At 41.9% G+C, this 22809-nt stretch overlaps 1 protein-coding gene across 1 annotated transcript in view; it reads right to left on the reverse strand.

The window, feature by feature from the left end:
- Nucleotides 1-22809, reverse strand: part of LOC149429339 (rab GTPase-activating protein 1-like) — a 187338-nt gene that overhangs the window by 117391 nt on the left and 47138 nt on the right. The window contains exon 6 of the mRNA XM_089666607.1: nt 9734-9775. Coding sequence (XP_089522733.1) covers nt 9734-9775 — 42 coding nt within the window. The remainder of the gene's footprint in view (nt 1-9733; nt 9776-22809) is intronic.

The following is a 22809-nucleotide window of genomic DNA, read 5'->3' on the forward strand; positions in this document are numbered from 1 at the left end:
TCACTTTTTAATTATGGGGTATTGTTTGTAGAATGTTGAGGAAAAAAATGAATTGAACCCATTTTGGAATAAGGCTGTAACATAACAAAATGTGGCAAACGTTAAGCACTGTGAATACTTTCTGGATGCACTGTACCTATTTAATGCAAAATTTGTGCTTCCTTTTTTCTGCACATATACTCAACTGTGGGTCCAATGAGACATAAGCAGTGTACAGGAGGGCAGCAGGGTGGGGTACAGGGGGTCAGGAGGGCACAGTACACGGGGCTCAACAAGGAAGGTTACATGGGGGAAGCAGGGCACATTAGGGGGCACAGAGCAAGGCACTTTACATGGGGCGCACATCAGGGCACATTACAGTAGCAGGGAAGCGCCTGTGATCAGTCCTCTACTGGCATGCTGTTCTCTGTTGGTCCCTCCTCCCCTCCTTTCTGTCCCAAGTGATGTCATATACGAGCACCTGGGATGGACAGGAGGAGAGAACAACGTGCCACAACTAACACTATCATAGCTGCTTCTCTGTGTCAGCAGAGGGCATGCAATCTACCTGTCAGTTGCAGGCAGGCTGATTGTAGCAGAACACCTGGGGACCTCTTGTGGCCCCATAGGGTTCTGCGGAACTCCAGTTGAGAAACCTTGTTCTAGACAGACTTGTGTCAAATCTTCTGGAATATGTTCCAACATTAGACCTTTGGTTGACTATCTGATCAATAGCTGATACAGTGAAGGAAATAAGTATTTGATCCCCTGCTGATTTCGAATGTTTGCCCACTCACTAAGAAATGATCAGTCTAAAAATCAAATGGTAGGTGTATTGTAACACTGAGAGACAGAATTGCAACAAAAAATTCTAAAGAAATGCATGTCTAATAAATTGGCAGATCCTCTACAAGTCATTAAGGTTTGGTGTCTGTCATTTGGCAACTCGAACTTTCAGCTCCCTCCACAGATTTTCAATCAGATTAATATCTGGAGACTGGCTAGGCCACTCCAGGACCTTAATTTAATTCTTCTTGAGCCACTCCTTTCTTGCCTTGGCCATGTGTTTTGGGTCATTGTCATGCTGGAACACGAATCCACTACCTGTTTTCAATGCCCTGGCCGAGGGAAGAAGGTTCTCACCCACGATTTGATGGTACATTGCCCCATCCATCGTCCCTGTGATGCGGTGCAGTTGTCCTGTCCCCTTAGCAGGAAAACACCCCCAAAGCAGAATGTTTCCACCACTATGTTTGACAGTTGGGATGGTGTCCTTGGGGGTCATAGGTAGCAGTCTTCCTCCTCCAAACACGGTGAGTTGAGTTGATGCCAAAGAGCTCGATTTTGGTCTCATCTGACCACAACACGCTCAACCAGTCCTCCTTTGCATCATTCAGATGTTCAGTGGCAAACTTCAGACAGGTGTGGACATGTGCTTTCTTAAGCAGAGGGACCATGCGGGCACTGCACGATCTGAATCCTTACCGGCGTAGTGTGTTACCAATTGTTTTCTTGGTGACTGTGATCCCAGCTGCCTGGACATCATTGACAAGATCCTCACGTGTAGCTCTGGGATGATTCCTCACTGTTCTCATGATCATTGACACTCCATGAGGTGAGATCTTGCATGGTGCACCAGACCTAGGAACACTGACAGTAGTTTTGTGTTTCTTCCATTTGCGAATGATTGCACCAACTGTTGTCACCTTCTCACCAAGCTGCTTGGCGATACTTTGGTAGCCCAGTCCAGCCTTGTGTAGGTCTATAATCTTGTCCCTGACATCCTTTGACAGCTCTATGGTCTTTGCCATGGTGGAGAGTTTGGAATCTGATTGTTTGAGTGCTCCTGTTGACAGGTGTCTTTTATACAGGTAACAAAATGAGATTAGCAACACTCCCTTTAAGAGACTGCTTCTAATCTCAGCTTGTTACCTGTATGAAAAACACCTGGAAGCCAGAAATCCTGCTGAATGATAGGGGATCAAATACTTACCGTATTTGCCGGCGTATAAGACGACTTTTTACCCCTTGAAAATCTTCTCAAAAGTCGGGGGTCGTCTTATACGCCGGTATACGGCATACTGACACTTTTTAGGGGGGCGGCGCGTTGCCGCCGCCGCCCCCCCCCTTCCCCCAATGGAAGGGACACTAAGTACAGGGGTGGGCAGTGGCTGTTTCTTACCTGGTTCCGGTCCCACGACGATCCGGTCCAGGAAGCGCGGCTGCGCCTTCAGTTCGGCCACTGGATGTTCGTGCGGCTGCTCGGCTCCGCCTCCTCATCAGTGATTGGCCGCCAGAACTGTAGCTCAGGAAAGGCACACAGGCGGCCAATCACCGGCAAGGGGGTGGAGCCGAGCGGCCCCGCGAAAATCGAGTGCAGGACCAGCAGGTAAGTGGTCAGTGTAGAGGTGCTGCTGCAACCACATATGCTGGCTGCAGCAGCACCATACGAGAACAGGGTCAGCAAGTGTCAGTGGGAGGAATAGTGCCCCATCATTGGTGTCACTGATACCAATGATGGAGCACTATTCCTCCCACTGATACCAATGATGGGGCACTATTCCTCCCACTGACACCAACGATGGGGCACTATTCCTCCCACTGACACCAACGATGGGGCACTATTCCTCCCACTGACACCAACGATGGGGCACTATTCCTCCCCCCCACTGACACCAACGATGGGGCATTATTCCTCCCCCCCACTGACACCAACGATGGGGCACTATTCCTCCCCCCCACTGACATCAACGATGGGGCACTATTCCCCCCCCCCCCCACTGACACCAATGATGGGGCACTATTCCACCCCCCACTGACACCAATGATGGGACACCATTCCTCCCACTGACACCAATGTTGGGACACCATTCCTCCCACTGACACCAATGATGGGGCACTATTCCCCCCACTGATACCAATGATGGGGCACTATTCCCCCCACTGATACTAATGATGGGGCACTATTCCTGCCACTGATACCAATGATGGGGCACTATTCCTGCCACTGATACCAATGATGGGGCACTATTCCTCCCACTGACACCAATGATGGGGCACTATTCCTCCCACTGATACTAATGATGGGGCACTATTCCTGCCAATAATGCCAATGATGGGGCACTATTCCTGCCACTGATACCAATGATGGGGCACTATTCCTGCCACTGATACCAATGATGGGGCACTATTCCTCCCACTGATACCAATGATGGGGCACTATTCCTGCCACTGATACCAATGATGGGGCACTATTCCTGCCACTGATACCAATGATGGGGCACTATTCCTGCCACTGGTGTGCATTGGAAGAGGGGTAGTCTTATACGGCGAGTATAGCTCAAACACTAAATTTTAGCAGGAAAAGTAGGGGGGTCGTCTTATACGCCCAGTCGTCTTATACGCCGGCAAATACGGTATTTCCCTTATGAACATACAAATCAGTGCATTATTTGTTAGACATGCATTTCTTTTGAATTTTTTGTTGCTATTCTGTCTCTCAGTGTTACAATACACCTACCGTTTGATTTTTAGACTGATCATTTCTTTGTGAGTGGGCAAACATTCAAAATCAGCAGGGGATCAAATACTTATTTCCTTCACTGTATATTCAATTCAGTTCTTTTTCTTTTTTTTTTTGGATGATGTGAATTGTCTATATGGTGTGTTCTCATTTTGTTCTGGCAATGCAAAGAGACTGGTTGAATTCCAATGCATTTATGGGATAGCTCGTTGTACACAAGTCGATTCGCTGACCAATCACAGCGATCACATAAAAACATGTAAGCACAACTGTCATGAATGGCTTTCATTTGTGACAGCTTGCTGACTATTGTGATTGGTCACAATGATCACATAGTACAGAGCCATTCACAGCGGCCCTGTACCATGTGATAGCTATAGCCAATCACAGCAATCACAATAGTAAGAAAGCTGTCATGATCGAAAGCGATTCATGACAGGTAAAATAACTAGTTACAGTGATCACCACTACAATAAGCAATACAGTGTACAAAAAAAGAAAATATAGATCATCTTCACAGAATAATACAGTGTCATTATGGTGACAGTGCACTACTCTGATGACAGTATGTAATAAAAAATATAATAAATACATGTACACTGTTCAAAAAAAATCAAAGGAACTCTCTGAAAACACATCAGATCTCAATGGGGAAAAATATCATGCTGGATATCTATACTGACAAATGGACTGGGTAAAATGTTGGGAATAGAAGGATGCCCCATCGTTTGATGGAAATGAAATGATCAACCTACAAAGGACATAATTCAAAGACACCCAGAAAATCAAAAGGAAAAAGTTATGCAGCAGGCTAGTCCATTTTACTGACATTTCATTGCAGCAAATCAGAATGGTCCTCAGTAGTTTGAATGGCCCCCAAGTGCTTGTATGCATGCCTGACAATGTCGGGGCATGCTCCTAATGAGATGACGGATGGTGTTCTGGAGCATTTCCTCCCAGATCTGGACCAAGGCATCACTGAGCTCCTGGACAGTCTGAGGTGCAACCTGGCATCGTCAGATGGACCGAAACATGATATCCCAGAGGTGTTCTAGTGGATTTAGGTCAGGTGAGCGTGGGGACATTCAATGGGATCAATTCCTTCATCCTCCAGGAACTGCCTGCATTCTCTCGCCACATGAGGCTGGGCATTGTCGTGCACCAAGAGGAACCCAGGACCCACTGTACTAGCGTAGGGTCTAACAATGGGTCCAAGCATTTCATCCTGATATCTAATGGCAGTCAGGGTGCCATTGTCTAGCCGGTAGAGGTCTGTGCGTCCCTCCATGGATAAGCCTTCCCAGACCATCACTGACCCACCACCAAAACAGTCATGCTGAACGATGTTACAGGCAGCATAATGTTCTCCGCAGCTTCTCCAGACCCTTTCATGTCTGTCACATGTGCTCAGGGTGAACCTGCTCTCATCTGTGAAAAGCACAGGGCGCCAGTGGTGGACCTGCCAATTCTGGTGTTCAATGGCAAACGCCAAATCGAGCTCTATGGTGCCGGGCACTGAGCACAGGACCCATTAGAGGATGTTGGGCCCTCAGACCACCCCCATGAAGTCTGTTTCTGTTTGCTGGGTCAGAAACAATCACACCAGTGGTCTGCTGGGGGTCATTTTGTAGGGCTCTGGCAGTGCTCATCCTGTTCTTCCTTACACAAAGGAGTAGATACTGGTCCTGCTGATGGGTTAAGGACCTTCTACGGCCCTGTCCAGCTCTCCTAGAGTAACTGCCTGTCTCCTGGAATCTCTTCCATGCTCTTGAGACTGTGCTGGGAGACACAGCAAACCTTCTGGCAATGGCACGTGTTGATGTGCCATCTTGGAGGAGTTGGAATGCCTGTACAACCTCTGTAGGGTTCAGGTATTGCCTCATGCTACTAGTAGTGACACTGACCCTAGCCAAATGCAAAACTAGTGAAGAACAGTCAGAAAAGATGAGTATGGAAAAAATGCCAGTGGCCTCCCACCTGTAAAATCATTCCTGTTTTGGGGGTCATCTCATTGTTACCCTTCTAGTGCACCTGTTGTAACTTCATAAACACCAGAACAGCTGAAACTGATTAACAACCCCCTCTGCTACTTAACTTACTGGATCAATATCCCTGGAGTTTAATTGACTTGATGCTATACTCTGATTAAAAAGTGTTCCTTTGATTTTTTTGAGCAATGTACATATATAAAATTTTTTAAATTATAATCCATAATCACCGCCGCACCAGTCGAAGTGTCCCTGATCACCATCATACCAGTCATATTTCCCCTAATCACCGCCACACCAGTTACAGTGTCCCGGGTCACTGCCACAGCAGTCACAGTCTCCTTGATCACTGCCTCAGCGGTCATTATGTCATCATAAAGACTTGTTCACATGTGCAATGCTCTCTAAAGAGCCATACATGTTCAGATCACTCTTCAGAGAGCATTTGACATGCAGTGAGAAGGCTTTGTATTGCCTCCTCACCACCTGCGCTAACCCCTTGGACCCCGCACAAGCAACCCTATTCACTTGAATGGGTCACAATCGGTGGGCATACAATGGGTATAATTCCTGCCGCAAGCTGCGAAGCTAAGCATCGCAGCCATGGCAGGTGTACACCCAAGCTCCTGCCTCTGCAGCTAAAGGGGCTAGCGGTTGAAGGGTGGTAAAAAAAGCAACTCAACCGCAAGGTTCTACCATACCCTTATCTCACATGTGAAAGAGCCCTAATAGTCACAGTTCCCCGAAAACCACCACACCAGCCACAGTGTCACCAGACCAATGTAGCTATAATCAGTGTTCCTGATTTGCCTGTTTATTGACCATGTTTCTGTCTGTTGCCTGGACTGATCCTTTGCCCACATGTTGACCATGTCTCTGCCTGCGCCTGAACGGACCCATCTGCATGTCCGGTTATGTGCAGTTGTCTGCTGTGCACTACTGGAATCAAAGGAACTCTTTTCTTTAGCCTCTTTGACTTCCTGGCCAGTGAACATGGCATTCCTGAAGGCAACCACATACCAGTAGGCTAGGCTTGTTTGGCTTACAGGAACTGGCACCGCTATTGGTGACAATACACTAAGCTATATTCCCTGACCACTCGTATAGAAGCGACCATTACAGTAAACTTAATTTGATATAATTGGATGATTTGTATGATACACAAGATACAATGTCTGGTACATAATCAGTCCAGACAGTCAAAAGGGCTCACACGGGCTATCGCCATACTTAGGAGTAGCAGAATATATTTTTGGTTGTAATTCTAAGTATGCTCTTTCTGTATGTGAGAAATATCTTATTAAATTGAAAAATTTGTGTAAAAATTAAAATTTATTTTCATTCCACATTTTCCAAAAACATGTGGCAAAAAAATCTTCTAAAGAATCCCCATGCCTCCTAGAAAACACCTTGAGGTTTTTGCTTTCCATAATGTGGTTTTATGGAGTTTTCCACTGTCCTGGTGCTCCAGGTCTTCCAATAGGTGATGTAATAGGTAATCACGAAATTCGATACATAAATTAAAGTCCTTAGAAAGCCTGACCCAAGGTTCACACTGATGCGGTGCATGTTCAATTCATTTTTCAGTGTGATTTCAGGAGCAGCTCCAGTGCTAGTTGGTATTGGAATATCCTAGAGTCCACAGATGCAGTTTTCATTTAGGTCTATGGAGCTACAAATCGCACCACATTAAACTCGCACAGGACTCTTTTTTAAATCGCATCAGATTCACACTGTATATACAGTATGTGAACAGCTGCAACACAAACTTATGTTCGTTCACTTGTCATGTGATTCCATGCATTCTGGAATGCATCAGAAATCAAATCAGTGTGAACCAGGTTGAAGGTGCACCCTGAAGTCATATTGTGGGTTTTTGCACTGTCCTGGTGCTCCAGGGCCTCCAAAAATGTAATAGGTAGTCAGTAAATTAGATGCATAATTTAAATATAATTTATGCTCTTTGAAAGCCCAAAGATGCTCCTTGGATTTTGGATCCCTGTTTGTGGTTGGGCTGTGAAAAAGTCTCATGTGGTATCCCCATACTTGAGAGGCATAGCAGAATGTTTATTGGGGTGCAATTCTAAGTATGCCTACACTGTGTGTAAATTGTAACTTGTTAAAATGATATCTTTATGAAATTAATTCTTATAAAAAAAGTGTGAATAAAAAAAAAATATGTCAAATAACTCATCATGCATCTTACTAAATACATTTAACGGTCTACTTTCCAAAAAGGGGTCACTTGAGATATTTGTTCTGTCCTGAATTTTAGGGGCTGAGATACCCTAAAATACCAGGACATGAGATAGGCAAACAGTACATTAGGACTGATCGATTTTTAAATATATATACCATTTGTAGACTATATTACTTTACACCGGCTAAATAATATACACTGATTTCAGTTATTTTTACCAAATAAATGCAGCAGAATACATTTTGGTCTAAATTTATTAAGAAAAATTATGAATTTGCAAACGTTTATAACAGAAACAAAGAAAATGTGTTTTTTCTTTGTTTTTTGGTGATTAAATACCACCAAAAGAAAATCTCATCTGTCTCAGAAAAATAATAAAAATTTCCTTTGGGTACAGTGTGGCATGAATGAATACTTTTCATTCAAAGTGTGAGAGTGCTGAAAACTTGAAAATAACCTGGGCAGTAGGGGTTTTTATTCTCGATCATCCCGGGACTCCCTCTCCTCATTGATTGAGACAGCAGCGGGAGCCAATGGCTGCTGCTGCTGTCAATCACAGACAGTGAGCCAATAAGAAGAGAGAGGGGGGGGCAAGGTCGAGCCATGGCTCTGTGTGTGAATAGACACACGGAGCAGCAGTTGGGGAGTGCGCATGATCGGGTGCCCCTGTAGCAAGCTGCTTGCTGTGGGGGAACTCGACAGGAGGGAGGGCCAGGAGCGCAGGCAGGGGACCCGAGAAGAAGAGGAACGGGGCTGCTATGTGCAAAACCACTGCACACAGGAGGTAAATATAGACATGTTTATTATTTTTTTGGTTAAATTTAAGCCTCAGAATCACTTTAATGACACCCCAATGCAGGTCGCAAACACAGTGCGTTTTCCCACACCGGATTAGTTACAGTAAGTTTCGCAAAGTAGTGCATGCACTACACTTCGTGCTGTGCAAATTCAACTCATTGAAAATGAATGGGCAGAAATCACACAGCACAGAACCGCATCTGCATGTAAAATCACACAGGAACGCACAATGCATTCCTGAGCGATTCCTGGTGTGAACCGACCCTGAAGCAGGAAAGACATGGACAGTTTTTTTTTTGTTCAACCAGCAGGTTAAAAGAACAAAAAACCTGACAGATGCCCGCTTCCACACAAGTGATGTGAATGCAGGGAACTACCCTGCCGCACTATTGTATGCTGACAGCAGGAACAATGCTTGAACCACTCTTCTAAACATAAAAAATGGACCAGATGCTCTTCCTAATTAAGAGAAGGGATGAAGCCCCATTAATTAGTAAGGAGCGATCAGTTCTCTGTTTTGATGTGTCTATGACAGCTACAGCAGATACAGGAGAGCTGCATGTTCTGATCTCTCTGCTGATCCCTGCCCTCTGCTCAACTCAGAGCACGAGGGAGAAGGGGGGTTGTTAACCGCACAGGCTCTGCTTGTGCAAGTGTGACCACTGCATGGGCAGAGAGAGGGATATGAACTGTCTGCTGACAGCTCACATTGCGTACACCAGCTCCGAGTTGGTGGGGATTTGTGGCAGTTTTCTAAATTGAAAACTACCACATTTCCAGTGCTAATTAAGTGCAGACCTGCGCTGGTTTCTATTTCACCCCAAAATAGAAGTTGGCATGGGTGGGACAAACAGACATACAACAGGTCTATCTGCTTAGTTAACATGGTGTGCCTTTTCCAACAGTTTCTTGTGCCATTATTTTGGCCCAGGAAGCTCAATTTATTCCCTGATATGTGTCTAAAAGTAAACATAATATGTTGAAACAATTTATCAGTGAAAAAATCTGTACAAAATGTAATTGATCCATTATATAGTAGACTTTAAAAGTCCAACTCCATACAAGGAGACAGGGGTTAACCAACAGCACAAGTACAGCAGGGACCACCAGTGTTTCAGAGTTGCTGTATGACTGAATAGCAAATGACAGATAGATATCAAAGGAATCTGGTTTGTTGGCAACAAAGAAAGTTTGTTCTATTCAGTTAAAACACACCAATAACACATAGCAACAAGGTTAACGTACCTTTAAGAGAGCCAGTGCCACCTGGAAGATGACCGTCAGTCCCTGAGGAGAGGAACAAAGAGATATGATCTCAATCATATGTATATATTCTACAGTGCCTTGCAATGCTATTCACCACAGTTACAGTCTTTTGGGGTAAGTCTTTACTAGGGATGTACAAGCCTTGCCACAGAATTTCAGTTGGACTAAGGTCTGGGCTTCACCAGGGACCTTCAAAGAAACTCTGGTCCCTAGTGGAGCATCTGAATCATACTCGTTCAATACGTTCTCTACCTTAGCTGTGCATGTCAACTGATACCATTGGCGCCATTGAGATTTTTGTAGCCTTCTGTAGACAAAGTTGCTGTTGTGACATTTTCTATTGTTTTAATAAAGGATTTACCAATATTACAGGGGATGTCCAAAGTTTGAGATTTTTTACAAAATAACTGGAGCTTCTTGAGAACTCTGGTATTGACTTGCCTTTATATGCTTTATGACATTGCTTAGATACACTGAAAATGTCCAAAAACAGGTTTAAACTGGAACTTTGGTCGCTTCTGAAAAAACTACAAATGCCTTAGCTGCTGATTCTTAATAAACAGACACTTACCAGTACATTATTGGCCTCACCTGGGCTGATTCTTTACTGGTTTTCAGGTCCCCGGTGCAGCTACCTTGGAAGCTGGCTGTGACTTCCTGATTTTAGAATGGTCCTGCACTCTACTGGAGCACCTGTGCATCCCGTGCAGGCAAAACACAGCACTCACACGGGTGTACACTTTAGTACACACGTGTGACCGAGGCTGTATGCATTGCAACGTGCTAAAAGGCAAGTGTACAATTTCCTCAACTTCTACATAATAAAAATGTGTATATTCCCATCCTAGCACTAGAGTTCGTTTTTAAAAAACAATTAAAAAAAAAGTTTTTTTTTCTTCTGTTTTTTTTCTGGGTTTTTTTGTTCTTTTTTGGGGGTTTTAGTGTGTTGGTCAATGGCAAGGCATTATAACCCATGTAGCATGTATTTTGATGGGTTGGCAAAAGGTATTAACAAATCTTTGATAATGGCTGTTAACTCTATTCACTCAAAGTGAAAAACATTAAGAAAAAGTGGATCAACACATTTCAATAATGCAAGTCATTACACAAAGGAAATGCACTTTGATGCAAGATGACTCAGTTTCATTAAAATGCACTTCTACACACATGCATAGATCTAAATGGGCTCTTACATTCAGTTCTGTAAGACTCCTTTTTTGGCTTTAAAATCTTTGTGTTTTGCCTGTAGAAGCAGCTCAGTGTTATACTATGTGTCTGTGCACATTAGGATGTTTAGAAACATATTTTAAGCTCAACGTTTCGAGGCAGGAACAAAAAAAAAAAAACCCTTCTGGTTCGCGTTTCTGATTGGAGCTTTCTGGCAGAAAAAATGCTAAACTCACCTAAACTGTATACAAAACTGGTTGAGTTCCTGCACCTGTTTTATGTTAGTTCTCAATGAACTACCACAGTGCTGTGGAACGCCGTGGTAGTTCATTGAATCTTCCTATCAGTATATCGGCTTGCTCAACATCCTGTACGGGCAAGTAGATATACTGACAGGTCTGCAGGAGATGTGCATGGCACCAGTGATCTGCTGATTGCTGGAGCAATGGTTTACAGGTTCCTGCAACAAAAAATAATAAATGCACACTTTTTTACCTGCAAAAAAAAATGTGCATTTAATATTTTTTGTGAAAAGGTGAACTTACGGGAATGCAGGCTGCACATACTCCCTCCCCCGAATACTACTATCTATAAATAAATGACACAAAATGCTTTGTTGGCATAAAATTTTGGCTGCGGCACTTTTATTGGTGTAAATAAATTAATATTCAAATAATATAAAATATCTTTAAAATTTTCTTATTAATTTATATACTACTGAACGTTAACATCAAAAACTGAATTGCTCAGTCATTAAGGACTCGAGCATAGCATAAATAAAATCTAACACAAGTTGCCCCTTTTTTCCTGAAAGGGTGACAAACCACAAAGTGTCATGTGACAAGGGGTGGGAGGGTGGCAAGCTTGCTGAGCAACACTGACCAACTGGCAGAATTCCTCCTCAGGTGGTTCCTTATATAATAAGCCCCTAATTCTAGAACTTTCCCTGGGTCACCAGGGGTACTTTTCTTCTTGCTCAAACTCCTACAGTTTCTTAAAGAGACACTAATCTATAATTTACGTTGCCCTGAGGTGATTAATTAAACCTATTAACAACCCTATAATCAAACAGAGGGAGAGGCGGCCGCATGCCCATGTAAGTCAGCACATATTTTGTGCCCCCTTTTAACATTCTTTAATGTAATTTATTTTATATGCCAGATTGTCTGTTAGGTAGACTGGTCCCTCTCAAAGGAACAGCAGCAATTGTCCAGTAGGAGGCACTGTTGTCAAAAAAAAATGTTCAATGCAGATTGATAATAAATTGCTTGCTTTTGGAAACCAGAAAAAAGGGGTCTATGATATAAAAAGCACAACAGTACTCAAAACTGAAGATTTAGTATTGGGAAGCATACAAGGTTAAAAATCATGCCTGCTTTATCTTCATTTCCAAGGCTTCGCTGTACAATACATAACTAAAAAGACCCCACTTTGCTACAATGGCTTACAGCTCTGATTGTAGCAACAATTGAAACCCAGAGGAAAACTTCACTGATATAAATGAGTACTGTCTATGACAGCTGCTGCATACATTGCTAGACCTCTATGTGCTGTGTCACCCTTCCTGCCAGGCATGTCACGCTTCCTAACCTGTCAAGTATCTTCTGGCAGACACTGTGGAGTGAATGACAGGATCAGAGAGCTCCCACCGACTTCCACACACAAACAATGCAGCATCACCAGCTCAGCATGTAATTTTTACTAGATTCAAAATGTAAATGAATAGATCTTGTACTGTGCTGCTTCGGCGATATAAGTATGGAACCTTTCCAGACAGCTGTGACACCTACAAAGCAATCATTAGTTGTTTTATAGAGTTTGATAATCTGCTGGCAGCAGGCTTCATTGGTTGATTTAAACAAAACTAAAATGACTTTAAAATTTGATGTGTGCCTACCCTGTAAAAGGGTATCAGAATCATAAAATAAATAGTAAAAACAATTCACAGACACCTGTCAATTACTCCATTATGGGTGATTTTACGCTTCATATAAAAGTACATTTTTTCTGTGCCATACAGGAGTCCTCCGCCTGACTGTAACATGCCTACTTAAATCCTGAAACACAAAGCCCCATACTAAGATCATGTGTTGCAGCAGAGAACTAGAAATGTGCACCAGTGCATGTTCCTAGATCCCCAGTTTTAAAACTGACATATTAGTAACATTGGTGAATATAATCAATTGAAAGTGGAACTACGGGGGAAAACAAAAAAAAATTGCTGTCGCTGAAGCTTCAAAATGTTCAACATCTAAAACCCCATGTATTACAATGGTGACTGTTTACATATGACCACTCAGATGCCTAGAGGTAAAAAAGCTACATGAGCTACTTTTGCATCATACTTGGACATTTTTTGGCCCCTTTAACTGCAACTGGAACACCTGAAAATGGCAAAAGTTTGAGCATTTTTCAGCTGTATTTTAGCCTTTTTGTTTAGACTGTAAAAACACCTACTGACTAAAGCAAAAACGCATGAGGCTGAAAACACAAGTAAAAATATTCTGAAATGCTTACAAAATTCTTTAAACCAGGCAAATAATATTCTGTTAAAAAAAAAAAGAAACAAGTAAGTAAAAACGCCTGAAAATTGCTCTGCTCAGATGTGAATGCAGCCTAAGCTGCATAAGGCTTCGTTCACACCATGTGCAGAGACATGAGCTTTTCTGCACGTGTTTCTGCAAGAGCACAAAAAACAAGTGTTCTCTATGTTCCCTGTTCACACCACAATGTTGATGTCATGTCAGTTTTTTTCTGCTCAGAAAAATGTATACAAATTGAAGATTTTTTTCTCAGAAAAAATCTGCGATATCAGTGTTGTGGTGTGAACAGGGCATATAGAGAACTATTTTTTTGTTGTGTCCTTGCCTAATGTTACATATTTCTGCGTAAGATAAAAACTCACATGACATGACTCACTGAGCTCATAATATTTTCTCCCCCACATTCCTCTTGCCCCAGTTTCTCAGTCAGGATCAATAACACCACTATCAACCCATGCCAGGGTGCTAGGGGTAACCCTGGATTCTGAACTATCCTTTCAGACCCTCATCCAATCCCTGTCCAATCATGCTGCCTCAACCTCCGCAACATCTCCAGAATACGCCCCTTCTTAACTAATGACACCACAAAGCTTCTAATTCACTCCCTGGTCATCTCTCGCCTCGACTACTGCAACTCCCTCCTCATTGGCTTACCTTTACATAGGCTATCCCCCCTCCAGTCCATCATGAATACTCTTGCCAGCCTCATCCACCTTACCAACCGTTCAGTGTCTGCTATCCCTCTCTGCTAATCCCTCCACTGGCTTCCACTCGCCCAATGAATAAAATTCAAAATACTAACAACTTACAAAGCCATCCACAACTCTGCCCCCAGCTACATCACCAACCTGGTCTCAAGATATCAACCAAACTGCTCTCTTTGATCCTCCCAAGACCTTCTGCTCTCTAGTTACCATGTCACCTCCGATTAGGGTTGCCTCCAGCACTTCTCCTGAGCTTCTCCCATCCTATGGAACTCCCTACCCCAATCTGTCTATCTCCTAATCTATCCACCTTTAGACGATACTTGAAAACCTCTCTCTGTAAAGAAGCCTATCCAGCTTCTACCTAGTAAACTGCCATTTATTTCCTCCATCTGCTCATCCCCCCACAGCTATTACTTTTTTTTTATCACTCAACCCTTTCTCTTAGATTGTCAGCTCTAACCAGCAGGGCCCTCTGTTTCCTCTTGTAGCAAATTGTATTGTAACTGTTATGTCTATCTTCATTTTGTAAAGCACTGAGCAAACTGCTGGCGCTATATAAATCCTGTATAATAATAATGACAGTAATGTTTTGGTGTAAACAGGACACATTATTATTATACAGGATTTATATAGCGCCAACAGTTTGCTCAGCGCTTTACAATATAACAGGAGACAATACAGCAACAGTATTTTATTAATTGAAGGAGGTGCCCCTAAGCATTACATACATCCCGCACAGCATATATTGACGGCCGGCTGCCATCTTGGATTTCCTGATGTAAGCTGTGATTCATTTGTTTTTGATGTCTCATTTCAATTAATAAAATGCTACACCATTGGAGGCTTTTTTCTTGGGTGTATTTCTTTCTGCGAGCCCCCTTTTTTGAAGGTGATTCCTGATGACCAGATGTATTCTATGTGTATGATCCCCCTGGTGGCTGAGACCTGTAATCTGGAGACTGGTTACCTTCTATGGATGGATGACACCTGGTGTTTGCTGCTGCCCTGATGACTCCATCCGTTTGCAGTGTTCCAGATCCAGAACACCAGGAATAAGTTTTATATACTCCATGCGCAAGTGATTGCGCTATCTGGTTAGTGCAATATATATCCATTTACACAGCCACAGGAGTCACGGATGTTTGCACCATATGGCTATATTGACTGTATCACAGATGTCACGTGATGCACCTTTTATGATTCACACATAAGACTGTTTTTTATCCATATTGCTTTTCACCATCATTGAGCGCCACTGAAACGTTGGTGTTCAGGTTCATTTACTGTAACGGATATGTATGACCATTTTACTCTCTAGCGCTGCATAATTTTTGAATTTTATCCGTTGAGCAATGGGAAGCCAGTGGAGGGACTGGAAGAGAGGGGTGGCAGATACAGAACGCTTAGTATGGTGGATGAGTCTGGCAGCAGCATTCATGACAGACTGAAGAGGGGATAGCCTGCGATGAGGTAGGCCAATGAGGAGGGAGTTACAGTAGTCGAGGCGAGATATAACAAGGGAGTGAATAAGTTGCTTAGTGGTTTCCAAGGTTAGAAATGGGAGTATCTTGAAGATGTTGCGGAGGTGAAGTCTACAAGATTTGGACAGTGATTGGATTTGGGGGTGAAAGAAGAGATGGGAGTCTACGAGTACACCTAGTACCCTGGCATGAGGGGAGGGAATGATGATTGTGTTATTGATCTTGATGGGGAAGTCAGGGTAAAGGGGCACAGGCTGGGGGAATACTAAGAGCTCAATTTTGGAAAGATTGAGTTTGAGGAAGTGGAGTGACATCCATGCTGATATGTCACTTAGTAGGTTAGTAATGTGAGAGGAGACTGAAGGGGTGAGGTGAGGGGCAGAAAGATAGATTTGTGTGTCATCAGCATAGAGATGGTACTTAAAGCCATGGGAGTTTATCAAGTGACCAAGGGAGGAAGTGTAGATGGAGAAGAGAAGGGGTCCAAGGACAGATCCTTGAGGCACCCCTAAAGAAATAGGGAGTGAAGAGGAGAAGGCAGCGTTATAGGTAACGCTGAAGGAGCGCTGCAACATAGACATCAATGGTTTTCTTTGCAAAGACCTACATAATAAATATACACGTATCTGCACATGGTTTGAAAAAGCCTATGTAAGTCAAATCTGCATGTCTTTATGTATGTATGGTGTGAAAGAGGCCTAAGAGGTTGGGACTTCGGAATGCTGACGGATCACACGCCATCTGATGCTGTTCGTGAAATAAACACAAGAGGGCAGCAATGCAGCACTTCTAACATCAGCTCAATCACTGTCTTCCTGAAAGCCTTGCAATGATCGCTTACATTGCTTAACTACTTTGTGTGGCAGAGAAAAATCTTTGCCGTTCAGAGTCTAATGGCATTGATATTGTAATAGGAACCGCTCTGACACCAAACTCTTCAAAACCAAACACCAAATCTTAACTTTAACAGTCAGCGGACGAGGATCAGACAAAATGATTTCTAACCTTCCCCTTCATATGGCTCTAAAGTCAAAAGGTTTTTTTTCCTTAATGCATTATCTGCATTAGGTAAAAATAAATAAATCACCAGTTGTTTGTTTCTTTCTAAATACCACCCTAAGTAGTCCTACATTCATCAAGCACTGTGCCCATCTGCAGCAGCACTGGTGTCTATCCCTGCTTGCACAGGACAGATTGATGCCATTGGCTCCTTCTGCTGTCAATCAAATCCAGTGAGAAGGGAGTTGAAGGCAGGGACAAGTTTAGCTGTGTGTGTCTTAGGACGCACACAGCCCAGCTCGGGAGCTCACCCGCATAGCAAGTGGCTTGCTATGGGGGCATACTCAGGAGAGGAGGAGCGGGCATCTCCAGAAGAGGAGGTAAGGGGCTGCTCTGTGCAATATCCTTACACAGAGCAGGTAAGTATAAAGCAATAATAATGAATAAGACAGTGCAAAACATATATGGTTATAATAAAGTCCACAATCTTAAATAATTTGTGCTTAAGTGCTCCAATAAAGAAATCTGTGTAAAAGAAAGTCCAAAAAATATAATATATCCCGTTCCTTTAAGACAAAAGATGATAACACCACGTAGTGCTCAGTGGACCCTCCCTTGTGTCTTCCACACTCACCAGATATGATGGACTCCTAGCTTTTTGGGTTTAAGAGTCTGTGAGGACGCCCTGGAGGAGGGGCAAAACATGTTGACGCAATTCCGGTTCCAGTGGTTTTGTGTGACGTCACATCCGGTGAGTAGAGCACATGTGAACAGCAGCGCTCCGGAGACATCTTTATTAGCGCTGTATTATCTTTGGAAGCTAAACAAGAATTATTACCAAAAGGCTCATGTATTGCTTATTTCATTTGAGTGTAATATGTATCGCTGCTTTTAATGGAATAAATAGCCCAACAACATTACACGATTACTGTCCTTTCTGCTTTCCTCTTGCCCGCATGGTGAATTATAGAACATACTGATGAATTGCATCTATACTCCACAAACATGGGTCCAGTACTCTTTTGAACCCTGGATATCTCGGTGAGCACATCTCATGAGAAAAAAGTGTTTTTGACTCTTAAGTCCAAAAAGCTAGAAGTCCATCATATTTGGCGAGTGTGGAAGACACAAGGGAGGGTCCACTGAGCACTATGTGGTGTTATCTTTTGTCTTAAAGGAATGGGATAGATTATATTTTTTGGACTTTCCTTACTTTTACACAGATTTCTTTATTGGAGCACTTAAGCACAAATTATTTAAGATTGTGGACATTATTATAACCATATATTTTTTGTGCTGTCTTATTCATTAGTATATGCCATGGTGTTTTTGCACTTTTTGAACAGCAGCATTGTTTAGTGGAATCTGATTTATACATAATTTGTTATATTGTTTTTACACATAGTAGAGCGGGTGATTGGTTGTATTTAAGTATAAACTAATGTTTTCATTTTAGATGAAAAAAAAGAAACTTTAATATCACATTCAGCATAGATTATGTGACCAATTCTCCAAGCTGTTAGTCATGTGATCAGCACTGAAGGGAACAAAGAGCGGCATTTTCTTGAGAAAAGGCAAGTATTTCAGCACTTGCATTACAATTTATTTAGTCATCCTAGCAGCTAGCAAGTATGTTAACATTTGAGCACAGGTTTGCTTTTGAACGGGAAGTTCAGCATTTCTCTCCACTTGAGCAGATAATTACATGCTGCCCTAATAAATGTATAAACCCTTCCATGCAGATGAATATTATAAATTGTGAGAAAATTAAACAACTTATTTTTCTACTAATAACCAGCAGCTACAAAGATATGTAAACCCCTAAGTGATATTACAAAATATTAATTACAGTGCTGATTCAATAATTTATATTATTCTTCAGTGTGAAAACTCATGCACAATAAATAATTTAATAAATATCGTGATCAAATAAAGTCCTCCAAACAATACAGTGAAGGAAATAAGTATTTGATCCCCTGCTGATTTTGAATGTTTGGCTACTCACAAAGAAATGATCAGTCTAAAAATCGAATGGTAGGTGTATTGTAACACAGAGACAGAATAGCAACAAAAAAATTCAAAAGAAATGCATGTCTAACAAATTATGCACTGATTTGCATGTTCATGAGGGAAATAAGTATTTGATCCCCTTCAAAAAACATGACTTAGTGCTTGGTGGCAAATCCCTTGTTGGCAATCACAGAGGTCAGATGTTTCCTGTAGTTGGCCACCAGGTTTGCACACATCTCAGGAGGGACTTTGGCCCACTCCTCTTGGATCCTCTCCAAGTCATTAAGGTTTGGTGGCTGACATTTGGCAACTCAAACTTTCAGCCCCCTCCACAGATTTTCAATCGGATTAAGGTCTGGAGACTGGCTTGGCCGATAAAATACTTATTTCCCTCATGAATATGCAAATCAGTGCATAATTTGTTAGACATGCATTTCTTTTGAATTTTTTGTTGCTATTCTGTCTCTCAGTGTTACAATACACCTACCGTTTGATTTTTAGACTGATCATTTCTTTGTGAGTGGCCAAACATTCAAAATCAGCAGGGGATCAAATTCTTATTTCCTTCACTGTACATGAAACTTTTTTTTATCCAAAATTAGTTTCAAACAAAATAAGTTCAAATAAAGCAATCCAACGGTGTACTAATTAAAAAGTTCCCATCAATGATGTTCTTCCAAGAGTAGAATAATCTTTACACCAAGGTGACGACTACCACTAATACAGGAAAACGCACTTACCAGAAGTGCGTGCCTATCTCACTACGAGATTAGGCAAACATAGCTTGTATAAATTCCAAAGATTTTCCAAACAGGTGCAGTCCACTTTAAGGCTTCACCTCCACAGCTATCCTCTCATCAAAGGGGAACCCCCTTGATGAAGTCAGAGCAGACAAAACATGTAGGGGTGGTGCCTGATGCTGGGAGTGAGTAGGAACTGTGTCCTGTCATTTTTGCGGTTTCTGTGAGCTGAGAAGGGCTGGAGTGGCCAACACATCTATATGCTTGATTTTAAGCTTATGCCTTAACAGCTTTTGTGAGTACCGTGATTACTTGTATCAAATAAATTTGGATGTTTAAGCTACTACACTATGGGAACCTGTTTTTTTTTATTTTTTTATTCTTTATGCGGGCTGTGAAATCTAACCACTGAATCGGGAGAGGACAGCAGTGGAGGTGAAGCCTTGCACCTGTTTGGAAGATCTTTGTAATTTATAGAAGCTTTGTTTGCCTAATCTTGTAGAGAGATAAGCGCGCACTTCTGGTAAGTGCATTTTCCCCGCATTTGTGGGGGTCGTCACCTTGGATCAAAGATTATTCTACCCCTGGACGAATGACAGTGGTGATGGGAACATTTTAGTCATTGCACCGTTGGATTGCTTTATTTGAATTTTGTTTGAAATTAATTTTGGTTAAACATATTTTCATATATTGATTAGGGGGATCAAATACTTATTTCCTTCACTGTATTGTATGGAGGATTTTATTTAATGATATTTATTGAATGATTTATTGTGCATTAATTTTCATACTGAAGATTAATTTATATTATTGAATCGGCGCTGTAATTAATATTTTGTTATGTCATGAACCCTGTTTCACACCACTACTGAACAGAATATGGACTGTCCTACTAAATATACAGAATTTCCAGCTATCCGTACATCTCAGGTATATCTGTGCCAGCCAATGCACAAGAGACTGACCCAAAAGTGGTGATCAAAAAAGCTGATGTCACACTGGAAGCCTTCTCCTGTTGCTATACTACTACATCTAACTGATTTCAGTGATGCTGTTCAGTATCCCTTCAAATAGACAACTAATTATTAGTACTGGTAGAATTGCAGGGCTAGGACATAATTCCTCAATAGCTGTTCAACATTTCAAAACAGTCTGTTTTCATCAAAGAAATTCTACATGATCTCTGCAGTTTAGGATAGTACTAATACTTTAATTTACTTATTTGCCTTCGTGAAAAGACATTTTGACACTGATAGTGTCTTTATAAGTTCTCAAAGTCCATTCTAACCACAACTGGTACACCATTTGGGCAACAGTACATGGACACCTGACCATTACATCTATATAGGTATGTTCACCATCTCATTCCAAAGCATACACATCGAAATAGGTGTCTCCTATTATTATCATACAGGATTTATACAGCGCCAACAGTTTGCACTTTACAAAATGAAGGTAGACATTACAGTTACAATACAATTTGGTACAAGAGAAAACAGAGGACCCTGCCAATTTGAGCTTACAATCTACCTTTTGCAACTACAACAGCCACCATTCCAGATATTGGTGATGGATAGAAAGACCTGGTTCCCAGTTGGCATTCTAATCCACCCCAAAGGTTGTCAGTAGGGTTGAGATCAAGGCTCTCTGAATCCACTTGAGCTCCCCAACAGTACATTAATCAAACCATGTCTTTATGGACATGCCTTTGTGCAGTTAACCTCCCTAGCGGTATGATTATTTCATATTTTTGGTGCTGAAAGCGGTACCATTATTTTGCATGGAAATATGTAGTTTTTTATTGTAGGCTGCAATTTTTAGGAATAACTCACTGAAATCTGTCTGAACAAGATTCTAAATCATACATTTAATTCAATAATATAATCAAACCAAAAACACTGAAATTTGAAATATAGAAGTTCGCACATCGCTGAGCAAAGTCGCAAAATTGTTTTCAGTGTCTGATGACGAATTTCTCCACGAATCATTATCACTCAATTCTGCAAGTGGTTCTGATTTACTATCGCTGTTCTCTAGCTGATCTAAACCTGCTTTTGACCTAAAGGGACACTTTTTGGACGCCATGGACTTTTCTACGTTTCCAGGCAGAAAGAACAATCAAAATGCAGACAGGGGACAGGACAAAGCACTAGGGACAAAATGTATTTGAAATGGGTTGAAACAGCAATGTTTTACTATGTAAAATCGTTTTGAAAAAAATGACATTTTTTTTAAACTTTCAAATTTCCCGCCGCCGCCCGTACGTCCCGACGTCACAGGGACCGGAACACAGGAAGCGGATGATGGCATCTGCCGGAGGAGATGGCTGGGGACGCTGCAGGGGACACATCACGGGAGCCAAGGACAAGGTAAGTGCTGCAGGGACTCCCTATGCAGCGCAGAATGGTAAGCCTGATTGTAGCTCGGGGTTACCGCTTTTGGTATAGAAATTTTACCCCGAGCTACACTCGGGAATACCGTTAGGGAGGTTAAAGTCAAACATTTGGGGATTGGGAAGCAGGGGTGAGGTTCCACTTACGAGTTCTTTTGACCACCTAGTTTTTATAAAAGCCAAGAAATCTGCACTGTTTTCAGTGCCATCTACATGCTGAAGTCACTACAAATGGTCTCATACTCTAGTTAAGTATATATTTGTATATCAGAAAAGTACATTCTAATGCTCTCATCCTCCTCCAAGTCTCCAAATTCCTTTTTTTTTCTTTTTTTTGCTGCTGTGATCGGACTTCCTGTTAGACGGTGGCTACGTTTGTTCTCTGTGATCCCACTGTATGTAAGAACATAGCCACCCTCTCTTGCTCGCTCACAAGTTGGACTTAGGACTATGAACTATAGAATATGTAGTGTGTATAGGGCAGTGCATGTTACTGCAACAAACGTGCACTGCTTGTTTCAACAAACAGAAATTAATTGGAAAAGGAGAGGTTTGAGAGCTCATTTTAAACATAAGTGGCTAAATAACCAATGTTATTGGCATTAATTACTGTTTACTTCCTATTTATTGAAATTAGACTCTTGTTGTGATTCAACAGCATATTTTAAATGCAAAAAAAATAGGTTGAAAATGGCACGGGCAAAGTGAAGCAACCCTAGATTTAATATTTTGTTGCAAAACCTTTAGTTGCAAAATTTACAAACAAACAATTTTTGTAGCTCCCAATCAGATCTGTACCTACACTACACTACTATTAACAAGTACTGTAGTTTGGTCCACTCTTCTTAAAGGCTAAGTTCACCCTTTTAGAAAAAATAACAAATGTACAAGTTTTAGCAAAAAAAAAAAATTTGCATGTATTTTTTTTTTTCTTGCAGGAGCCTGGAAAGCATTTCATCCATGATCAGTGGATCAGGGGTGCAATGGCAAACTCCTGCAGACAAGCCCTGCAGCTT

The sequence above is a fragment of the Staurois parvus genome, unplaced genomic scaffold (assembly GCF_062004578.1).
Source record: "Staurois parvus isolate SC_StPar_1 unplaced genomic scaffold, SC_StPar_1.0 ptg002753l, whole genome shotgun sequence".
In the NCBI taxonomy this organism is placed as follows: domain Eukaryota; kingdom Metazoa; phylum Chordata; class Amphibia; order Anura; family Ranidae; genus Staurois; species Staurois parvus.